Source organism: Alexandromys fortis, unplaced genomic scaffold (genome assembly GCF_014885135.2).
Source record: "Alexandromys fortis isolate MF-2015 unplaced genomic scaffold, M_Fortis_MF-2015_v1.1 scaffold_0, whole genome shotgun sequence".
NCBI classification, from domain to species: Eukaryota; Metazoa; Chordata; class Mammalia; order Rodentia; family Cricetidae; genus Alexandromys; species Alexandromys fortis.
In genome coordinates, this window is record NW_026067949.1 from 13,543,836 (window position 1) to 13,555,449 (window position 11,614).

Here is an 11,614-nt window from a genome sequence, read left to right on the forward strand (position 1 = left end):
AGGCATGGAGCACATGCACCTCTAGCTTGGAATTCCTGCCTTTCCCTATTCTGCACTGCAATAGGCTCAAAATAGCTTCTTTATTAACCAGTGGTATTTACAGCATACAGAGGGGAATCCCAAATCAAGGGCAGACTTATGTTTTAGGAAGAAAGCACCAGCAAGCAGATTGGAAAAGGAGATGTTGGTTCATTCATTCATTCATTCATTAAGCATGTATTATGTATGTTCTTTGTGAAAATAAGTATTTTAGGTTCAAAGATAGCTGCTCTAGTAGTGCTTGCCATTAAACAATGAGACATATACTTTTCCAATAAACAGGAAATGAATTGATTGACAGTATGCTAGAAGCTAGTAAATGATAACAAAGAAGAAAAAGTACAGGACCTTGTGCATGCCAGGTGAGGAGTCCCATCTAAGATAACAACTTGTCAAGTTCAGAGACTATTGTAATTATTCAAGTAAAAGTTGAGGCCTGGAACCATGACAACAGCTCAGTAGGTAAGAGCACTTATTCTCACAGAGGACCCGAATTTGGTTCCCAGCACCCATGTCCAGTGCCCACCACTGTCTGTAACTCCAGATCTGAGGATCTGACACCTTCTCCTTGTGTAAATTTTAAAAGAGGGAATAAGAGGCCTAGACTAAAGGTGAGACTTTAGAATGGAGAGAAGGGGTGTTTTGAAAGACATTTTTCCAAAAATGAAAGACATATTTCATTTTTGAAGCTTTTTCATATAAACAAATGACAAGTCACTAATGCATTGTCTCAAGGTGAATGACTGTGTAACACCTACCATGGAAGTGGCTAGGACTGTCACAGCCAGACCCCTCCATTTGCCTCAGAACTGCAGCCAGGTCCTCCGTGGCCTCCCGATGTCTATGGTAATCAACTTCCTGCATATGTGTATCTCTTGTATAGCTTAGTCTTGCCAACTTAAAAGCATGAATGCCTTCTAGTCTTTTTAATATAGGTTTGTTTACTTATCTGTGTGGTATATGTCTGTGTGTGTGTGTATGGTCACATGTGTTTATGCTCATGTGTGTGTGCTTGGGCACATGTGTGTATGTGGATGGTTGAGGTTGATGCCTGGTGTTTTCCCAGTCGTTCTTCACTTTATCTACTGAAGCAGGGTCTCTCACGTGAACCAAGCTCTTGCTAATGTGACTACTCTAGTGAGCTAGCTTGCTTTGAGATCCCTTGTCATTGTCTCTCAAGTCCTGGAAGTCCGAGCAGGCCACCACATCCGCCTAGGTTTATGTGATGCTGAGGCTCCCATGTCTGTGTCTGGTCCTCACATTCTCACAGCAAGCAGCAAGCAGCACTCTGTTCACGGCATCTTCTGCCCAGCCTCTTCCTTTCGTTTGTCTCAGCATTTCTCATAGCCTGGACTCGACTGACTGTAAACTCTTAGTACAGCTCACCATGCTCTGCCCTTTGTATGTTTTCTCAGTTGACAGCTGGACCCCAGGCTTCATCAGACTCAGGTGTCATCCCTTTGGCACAGCTATTGGTAGTAGAGTGTTCTTTCATTGAGTAGCACATACTGTCTAGGTGTCTCTTCTGCAGAGTACAGCTATGTGTCTGTACAATGTTTAGAGTCAGCAATTCACTGGGGTTGCAAAATGGAACATTTTAACCAGATGTGTTTTAGTTATTAGCTGTAATGCTTTAGTTTTTAGGTCTGCATTTCACTGAAATATATATTCATATACCACATATATGCCTGGTGCCCATGGAGACCAGAGGGCATTGGAACCCTCCAACTGGAGTTATGGACAGTTGTGAGCTACCATGTGGGTGCTGGCAACTGAACTCAGGTTGGTTGTAAGGTCCTGTTACTTGGGGATCTATTTCTCCAGCTCACAAGCTGCAATACTTACTCTATAAATGTTTCTTGTTTACTGTTTGGTTTCTCAGTTGCACAGTTCTTATTAGAAAGACAGCATGAGTGGGTTTTATCTTTCTTACCAGTTCTCAAGGTAATGTGTTACTTCCGTGTGATCCACAGTTTCATTGCTCTATCTATGTTTTCACGTTAGTGTGCTCTTATTAGAAAAGGGAGCCCTGATTGGCTGCACTGCTCTAGTTCCTTTCTATCTCACACTGGAGCAGACCAGCCCCTCCAGGCTTTAGGTCCTGCTTTTCAATTAACTCACTAAATGTTCAGGGTGTATTTGTCAGCTAGTTGGAGGTTCTCTTCCTTCCCACACATGTCAGGTGTTCCTGATCTTGGGCTTTTCTGCACATAGGTGCTAACACTATTTAGGTCTCCTGGTTGCTAAGTGGTCATAGCCAGTTGTATTTTGGGTTTATGGTAGATATCACCTAGTTTTGATATGTTTCCCCTGGAATTTTGGATTGTTATTAATTGGTCTGTTTTTCATGTGATAATAAATAAGATTTAAAATAGAAGTTTCAGATAGGAGAGATGACTCAGCAGTTAAGAGTGTACACTGCTCTTGAGAGAACCCAGGTTTGGTTCCAGCATCCATGTGGGGTAGCTCACAATGTCCTGTAATTCCAGCTCCAGGGAGAGCCGACGTCTATGCTTTCCACAGGACCTGCATTTGTGTACACATCCTCCTGCACAGACAAAGATGTATAGCCACACCATTACAAATAACTGTTGACGGCCGCCAGCCTCCTCTTTCCAGAAGAGGCTGAGCCATGGAGGATTTTAAGTGCAGTTGAGAATAACTAAATTGGAAACTTTTGAGCCTGAAGATCAGGTGGGTGAGTTTCTCTGAAGAAGATTTAAAGTTTGAGGAAAGGAGCAGGGGGCGTGAGTGAGGGCAAGATTTGTTTTGGTGTGTTTGGCATGAGCATAAAATACCAGAAAGTAACAGAAATGTTCTGTTAAGAGCTTTGCTTCTAACCTTTCCTAGACAGAGCTATGTCATGAAACCCCTACACCTTGAGGGCGATCAACTCCATCACAAGTAGGAAAAGAATACACTATTTATGGCAAAATAAATAGGCAGTGTGGAATGAAGCATGATTAGTAAAAACTCAGAGTTAGAAATTAGGGTTCAACCTGAAGATCTAAAAAGCAAACATCCAGCCATTGGTCCTTACCTCCACCTCAGTCTGAGATGGCGATCCTGCCTCCCAGATCTCAGAATGAGACTGTGTGTCGAGAGCTGTATACTCCTGTTTTATAATTCTCTCTAGGGCTGGGATTAAAGGCATGCACCACCCGATTTCTATAGCAACTAGTGTGGCTACTGGGATTAAAGGTGTATGTAACCATAACCTGGTCTGTAAGGCCGGTGGGACTGTTTTACTCTCAGATGTTCAGGCAGTCTTATTTATTAAAATACAATTGAAAATGCTACTACAGTGGAATACAAAGCATCCATCTGATGATGGAAGAGACCTTTGTAGTGAGGAGGCGAGCAGGCCTGCTTTTCGTCCAGCCCAGCTCCCACCTGGCTAAGTTTACATCCGAAATAACAACACCCAAACTGTATTCTTTTAAACACTGCTTGGTCCATTAGTTCTAGCCTCTTATTGGCTAATTCTCACATCTTGATTAACCCATTTCTAATAATCTGTGTAGCACCACAAGGTGGTGGCTTATCGGAAAAGATCTTAACCTGCGTCCATCTTGGAGAGGAGAGGCGTGGCGACTGTCTCACTGCCTTCTTCCTCCCAGCATTCTGTTCTGTCTACCCCACCTATGTTCTGACCTATCAGGCCAGCAGTTTCTTTATTAATTAACCAATGAAACAACAGATAGATAGAAGACCCTCCCACATCAGACCTTAGTGACAAACACAAATAAAGCAGGAGCTGTATGTATTTTTCATAAACAGGCACAACACTTGTCTGTTGAGCAGCAATCCAGATTGCAGGCATGTACATCAAGAGATCTGGAACTTTGGCATCTAGGTGGGGTACCATGGATTTAGGGTATAATGTGAGAATAGATTGCTAAAACCTGAGCATTTTTCTACTTGGGACTTTAGGTAAACATGCTAAGCATTTGTAAGATGTACATCCTTGTGCTTTGTGTATATTTGTGTGCTCTCATGAGAGTAGTGAAACTTTCTCTATGGTGAGGCAGTCCAGGTGGGTCTGCACTGTGATAACCTCCAAGTGCATTTGAAAACATTGGTGTTTCCTTCTACACATTTGTTGGATTTACACACAAACTCAAATGACTTGTAACTTTCCACTTCTCTTTTCCCTTTGTCTTCTTTTCCAAAAATCTAGGCCTGCCTCCAGAGACCTGAGATCAGACTTGAGTCACTCAAAGAAGATATTAAGGAATTCTTTAAAATATCAGGTTTGTAAAGTTCCCCTATCTTTAAGCACCTTCAGACTCTGGGCTTCTTCCTCAAAACTGGTATAACTTGTCTGAGGGCTTCTGTTTGGAGAGGAGTGGAATTCATAATTTTTAATAAAATTGTGCAAACACTCAAGGACACTGTAGAAATGGCTGCTTTGCAGTAGTCAGTTGCTTTCTTCCTACTCAGAACATGTCACGCGTGTGGCGAATATATCCTTATGTAGTAGCTGGTTGTTTTACTTCCTGCTATGACTCTTCTCCTTCATTTCCTTACTTTTCTATGCTTTTAGAAGAAAACAAAACAAAACAAAAAGAAAATCTTAATTTTTTTAAACAAGAAAGGACGACCTGGCATCAACACTTGCATGTGGGTGCTGAGCTATTAGACGGCAGCTCCTTGTAATATTCACTCTGCTTTTGCTGATGACTAGTCAACAGAAACTGGTTCTTGTGCTCTGTCTCTAGTATGGACCAGATGGTTTCCAATCGGTCTCCATGACACATCTGTCATAGCATCAGTCCAAAGACGTTGGCATTTATTGGGCATGTTGACAGTGGAAGAAGGCATTACTCTTAACTCGAGAAAATGAGTCAATAGATTTACTTACATAGCAGTTAATGATCGACAAAATTCTTCCATAAATAACCATGATGCCAACATTTTAGTGAGTTAAATTTTATTAAGTTGGGGCTAGAGATATAGCTCAACAGTTAAGAGTACTGACTGCTCTTGCAGAGGACTCTGGTTTAGTTCCCAGCCCACAACAACCTGTAATTCTAGATCCAGAGGCTCTGATGCCCATTTCTGACACTTGCAGGTTCATGCATAAATTTTGATGGGCATATATACATTCAGGTGGACACACACATAAAATAAATTTTATAAGTTTAAAAATTTTTACTATGTTGTATATTTAAGACACTAATATTTATTTTTTTTTAACTGAAAAACAGGTTGGGAGAAGAAACTTCAGAATGCTGTCTATAGTGAACTGAATGTGTGAGTTCTTTTCTGTGTATTTTGAGATGCTGTTTCGGTTAAGTAGATTTCTTTTGTAAGTAGTAAAATTAGTGTTTCTGTCTATATGTATATTATCATTTCTCATTAGTATACTTACAGAGTTTCTAGTAAGATAACACAAATCACTACAGTCTGGTCTGAATAAATAATGATTAGGTGGTACTATCTATATTATCAAATTTGTTTATAGAGAATGTATCCATCCAGTGTAATAAGGTAATGGGATTGTTCTCATCATACTTATGTTCTTTTTATTGTTAAATTTTGACTATCATACTTCTGTTATTACAAACTGATCATTCTAAACATATCTTTTTCTTTGCAAGATTACTATTATTACTAAGAACCTAATGCTTTTATTTTCCCTGATTTACCATCAGGGTTTATTAAAGTGTATAGAACTTTCGCTCTAAAAAACATATCTCCAAAGTCTGGTGATGGTAGTGCACACCTTTAATCCCAGAACTCAGTAGGCAGTGTTAGGTAGACCTCTGTGAGTTCAAGGCCAGCCTGGTCTACAGAGCAAGTTCCAGGACAGGCACCAAAACTACACAGAGAAATCCTGTCTTGAAAAACCAACCACAAACAAAAAACCAAACAAGCAAAATTATATATATATACTTCAGGATGTCAGCTTAGTGGTTCATTCAACACCCCATTATTTGTCCTTTATTCATGGAGTGTTCACTGTGTGCCAGTGGGATGATTAGAATACTTAGCTCACCTTTTGCTCCCAGGATGTGTAACACGCAGGCCTATGGAGTTCCTGTGTCTGCACTTTTGTTTTAGTTTTCCCTGCCTACCTCTATTATGCCCTGCACATGCCCAAGACAGTCCTTTAATAACCAATGGTATTCACAGCATACAGAGGGGAACCCCATATCACACATGCATGGAAACACACATAGAATTGGATTTTTTTAAAAAAAAAAAGACTAGATAAAGTCTGTAACTCATAATGAGTACAGGGAGACTTTGACCTGATCTCCAAGATTAGATAGTCTTAAAAATCCAGTCACATAGCTAGATCATGGTTAGCAAGCTTGGTTGAGTCTTCTCAGATTGAAAGGTTGGATAAAGTGTTAAGAATACTCATAACGAATACTTGTAACTTGAGTAAAGCCTGGGAGAAGCTGAGGCTGTTGTACTATACAGGCTCTGTGTCCAGGGGATGGCATATTGAGAACAGGGAAAATGTGTCGTCACTGATGTAAGCCAAAAGAAGAAGGTGGACGCAGAGTGTTCTGTTGTATCTGCCTTCACTTCTTTCTTTTTCTTTTTCTATTTTGACACAGGGTCTCTATTCCCTGTACTCAGGAGGCAGAAGCAGGTGGATTTCTGTGAGTTTCTAAGCCAACCTGGTATATATAATGAGTTTTATTATACTTTTCATTAGCATTAACCATTGGATAGATGAATAAAACAGGCAAAATGGGGGCTGCACTTGTTCGTGGACCTCCTCCCCCCATAAAGGCAAAATAAATCTTTTTAAAAGCAAAATTAAGGAATGAATATTTGTTAGGTAATATTAAATAACTGGATCTAAACACACAAGCAGGCACACACACATATATATACACACACGCACACACACACATGCATGTACGCATGCACACACACGTATACACACGCCCACATGTACACACACATGCCTAATAAAGCTTACCTCATTTTCTTTGTTTTAATAAACGCTTTAAAGATTTTAGGTTTGTATGAACAGAAAGTCTTCCACATTCTGTTACTGACATGAAATCTGCCACTCCAGCTCAGTTTAGTACTTCCCACTTCAGACTGCAACCTTGTTTCAATTTCCATTCATTTAAAATAATACATGTTTTCTATTGTATTCACAAGTATCCAGGTTATATTGGAGATAATTTGAATTGCTGAAATGCTTACTTTGTTTCAGTGTCTTAAACACTTCATATTCTTTGACTTATTTATGCATCAGGACCTAGATTTAATGCCCAGCACTCTTGCCCTAAAAGAATAAGAGAGAGAGGGAGGGAGGGAGGGAGGGAGGGAGAGAGAGAGAGAGAGAGAGAGAGAGAGAGAGAGAGAGAGAGAGAACAATCTTTATAGCTACTTTTAGAAATTGAATTCATATTATCAGCATTTTATGGAAGCATAATCTATCTGACATATCCAATGTTTTGAGATTGAAATGTTCATACTCAACTACTCAATCAAGTTACAAAGAAATTGCAAGGAATCCAAAAATGTTTTAAGTAGTGCGGTGGTTTGAAAGAAAGTGACCCCCATAGGCTTGTAGGGAGTGGCAGCACTATTAGGAGGTGTGACTTTGTTGGAGGAAGTGGTCACTGGGAGCAAGCTTTGGGGTCTCAATGCTCAAGCCATGCTCAGTGTGACATTCACTGTGTGCTGCCTGCCAGGTGCCTGAACACCATGCTTCCCACGATCTGAAACTCTAAGTCAGCCCCAATTAAATGGTTTCCTTTAAAAGAGTTGCTGTGGTCATTATGTCTCCTTATAGAAATAGAGGCCCTAACTAAGACAAGTAGATTTATGATTTTTTTCTTGAGTCATATTCATAGCTATATTTGGGCACCTATGGCCCATGGGATTCAGGTTGGTATGCCTAGACCATGTCTTAGTCTGTTTTATGTTGCCCTTAGAGAGGACCCAGCAATTATCTAAGTGGTCTGCTATGATTTAAATGTCCCCTCCAAGTTTATGGGTGAAATGTATTTGCCACAGTAGCAGTGTTACCAGCTGAGACTCTTCAGAGCCCTCAGGGCACAGGAGCCTTACTCACCCTTCCAGATTATAAAAGGCCAGGCTTTAGCTGTTTGCCCAGTGAGCCTCTTACCTTCTGTCTCTAGATGTTGGCACCTGGATATCTGACTTCCTAGGGCCTAGTACTGTAAGCCAGAATGCTTCTGTTCTTAACTGATGACATTTTAGCTGGGCATAGTGTTGCACACCCATAATCTCAGCACTTGGGGGCAGAGGTGGGACCAGTTCAAGGTCATCCTGGTCAGTATAGCAAGTTCCAAGCCTGCCAGGGATACTAAGTGCTACCCTGTGTGAAATAAAAAGCAAAAACATTACACATTACTAGAACGGTATAATTAAAACTTCTATTAGGTCTGGCATACACACCTGAACTGTTAACAAATATTCTATTTCATTTGTAGCATGGACTTCAGAGGTGAGTAACTTCTTACTAAGAGAATTCTTTATTCTGAGCTCAAAATGCTATTTAGCCGTCTCTTTCTGCTCCTAGGTATCCATTGCCCAGTCATCCTTCTGCACCTCCCGAGCATCTCAAAGAGCCTTTGGTCTACATGAGGAAAGCACAGGTTGGCCACGTTCATTTCTGTTTTCTTCTTCCATGCCAAGCAATGCAATGTAGAGTATATTTTTATTAGCACAATATATATATTTGTTCATTATATAAAGACTGGGTAAGAATCTCTTAAGTAATGTTAATAATTCTTGCACACTCTGATGCTCTATTTTCAGTAATCAAGGTTTATACTTGTTTAACTTTAGTAATCATGGAAAACAGTACATAGAAATAAAAGGGTCATAAACCATACTGGCTTGAAATTTGAAATAGGGTAAAACCTTCTATAACCATATATTCCTCAGGGCCTGCACATTTAAAAGAATGGAATATAGATGAACTAATGCATTAAAAACAAGCAAAATGAAAAACTAAAACAAATTAAGCACAAAAACTGCTAGAAAATAACATGTAAAGTCACTGAGCCTGTCACATGTTCCCATCTCTCTAGCTGTCCTTCACTGGGCAAAGCCCATCATCCTCCCGGGCACAGCCATGCCTGTGGGCCTTCCTTTGAGGGCTAGATGGGGCTTTGGGCCATTGCAGCCAGAGGCTGGGGTCTTCTCTCCAGTGTGGCCTCAGAAATAGATTAAAAATTTTATTATGAAGCTTTCAAATCATTCCTGCAGAAATCCTTTGACCTCATCCCTCTGCTCCATTGCTGTTGTAGAAAGTGCTCTGCTGTGTCCAGTTGCCAGGTTCACAGTAGTATACATTAGCAAGAGTCTAACTTTTATTTTCATTAAAACCTCCTCCAAATCAGATGTTGATAGAAACAGTGTAACAGAAACCATGGAGATTTTGAAGAAATATGTAATATTTATTCTAGGTGGTATCTCTAAGGTCAGATAGTATTGAAGGCTTTTACGGGCCAGTCTTACAAGCCTCCTCTCAGGGTTCAAAGGAGACATTACCATAAGCAAAGGAACTGGGATCTGAGGGCTAAGGAAACCAGCTCACCGTTTTCTTCTCATTATCTGCCATTTATTCTCTCGGCTGCAGTTTCCAGCTTATATACACATGCAGACACAATCAGCAATTCTCTGGCAACAGCAAGGGTACCAGGCTTGCATTTCTCAGGGCCATGAAAACAGATAAGGGCTCACAAAGCAGGTGCTTGTATCTTACTTATTGGCTAAGTGGGGGCGTGACTTGTGAAATGCTTGGGCTTATCTTAAGAGGCAAAACGGGTAAATAGAAGAAGGGACTATGATTTCTAAGGGGGGAGAAAGGGATTTTGTTTGTTAAACTACACTTGTGTGGTTAGTTAAGCTAGAAGTTTGTAAACAAATAAATGTAGAAAAGGGAAGAAAACACAGTAGCGCTGTGCACTTTCTAAGCACTTTCTTCAGCGGTGGCTGGGAGCTCAGCCTTGTGTCCAGGGCAACTGGGGTAATCTGCCAGAGGAAAATGGGTGGTGTTTGATCTGCATTAGCATTTTCACCAAGGGTTAGCTGATTAAAGGGAGTCTCTCAGCTCTAGAGATTACACCTAAATTAGGCTAGATCAAAGAGAAAAGCTATGGCTACTTAGTGTAAAATCCAGCTTCCGGTTAAGCAGCAGGTACTTGTTCTCGCTGAGACCACATGAGAAGGAATTCCTTTCTCCAGGGCTAGATAAGTGAGCCATAGCTTTTTCCTGTATCTTTAGAAGTAAAGGCACAAAAAGTTAATTTCCTAGACTAAGATCTTGTATCAATAAAACTGAGGTGAAGGTAAGTAGGAGAGCAGGGGTAAACTGAGGCTGCTGTCTCCCAAGTCAGCTGTGGGAGAATTCAAGGCACCCAGTATATATTCTATATATCACAATTATACAGCCAGATGAGAAGTCATCTTCCAGACTACCCACACATATATGTGCCTAGTAGATGGAATATTTTCATGCGATAAACACATAAAGCTTTTCTTAGGGAAGAGATGAAGTGACTCATGAGAGAAATTACAGATAGGAGCAATCAATTTCCACAGTCTGTAACTCAGTGGCCTTGCCAGGTGAGGCCAGAACCACTCTGCTGGTAGCTGGGCCTGTTGACCGCGAGTTATCCTGCTGTGCCTCTCATGGCCCTTGACCAGACTTCTTCTTACCAGGGGAGGGGCATGGGAATTTTAGACCTATAAGTAAAGACTATGGGGATGCATATAAAATAACAGTATAGAAACCATAGAAAAAGTATCACGAAGGCATTCCAGTGACTGAAATTCTGAAATCACCACATTAATTTTTTTCACAGCTTTTATTCCCACCATAAATGAGGGGGAAAGGTAACAAGTCTTTATTAACATGATACAAAGGATAACACACACAGCCGATTGCTTTATCACTCTGAGACTCATTAGCATTCTGTTGTCTAGGTAGTGAAGATGCTCTAGGTTGCCCTTCCCCAAGTGACCTCAGTTACAAAAGAAGGAGCAGAAGTATGTTTGTATATCCCGATCACCTGTCAGATTGAATGGAGCTATCTTAATGTCAAAAGAACCAAGCAATCACATCCTGAGTTGGGATGGGCAACTATGCTTGTTGATCATTTGAGTAATCCAAGCTCTCTGACCATCAGACAAAGTGGAAATGGGTCCACACTTCTCAGCCTCCACAAAATAGTATTTATTTATTTATTTATTCATTTATTTATTTATTTGTATAAAAGCATGATAGTTAAACATATTCATAAAAGAATTGTGTGGCTTTTGTTATAAAGATTTAAACTAAACAAAAACTAGAAGGTAAGTATAATGGATTATTAAAAAAAAAAAATTTCTGCGGATCCCCGAGTAGCTTGCTGCAGAATCCCAGTGGGCAGGCAGTGGGTAGGGGGTCCCGAGAGCAACCAGTCCTAGGCAGGGACTGTGCATGAGACCATGCCACAGGTCTCCGAAGGTGGCTGGTCCCCAGAGGCGTCCCCTGCAGCATCCTCAGCAACCGAGCCACGTGGTGGTGGTGGGTGAGAGACAGACAGATAGGCACACCATGTAGAGTGAGGTTGGATATTTA

At 40.8% G+C, this 11,614-nt stretch overlaps 1 protein-coding gene across 4 annotated transcripts in view; it reads left to right on the forward strand.

The window, feature by feature from the left end:
• Tbc1d19 (TBC1 domain family member 19) overlaps nucleotides 1–11,614 on the forward strand; it is a 108,016-nt gene that overhangs the window by 16,775 nt on the left and 79,627 nt on the right. For 3 of the 4 annotated variants that reach the window (XM_050150220.1, XM_050150223.1, XM_050150222.1), the window contains exons 2-5: nucleotides 4,220–4,292; nucleotides 5,250–5,295; nucleotides 6,612–6,656; nucleotides 8,564–8,639. In XM_050150220.1, the coding sequence (XP_050006177.1) occupies nucleotides 4,220–4,292; nucleotides 5,250–5,295; nucleotides 6,612–6,656; nucleotides 8,564–8,639 (240 nt within the window). The remainder of the gene's footprint in view (nucleotides 1–4,219; nucleotides 4,293–5,249; nucleotides 5,296–6,611; nucleotides 6,657–8,563; nucleotides 8,640–11,614) is intronic. The other variant, XM_050150221.1, reaches the window with a different exon arrangement.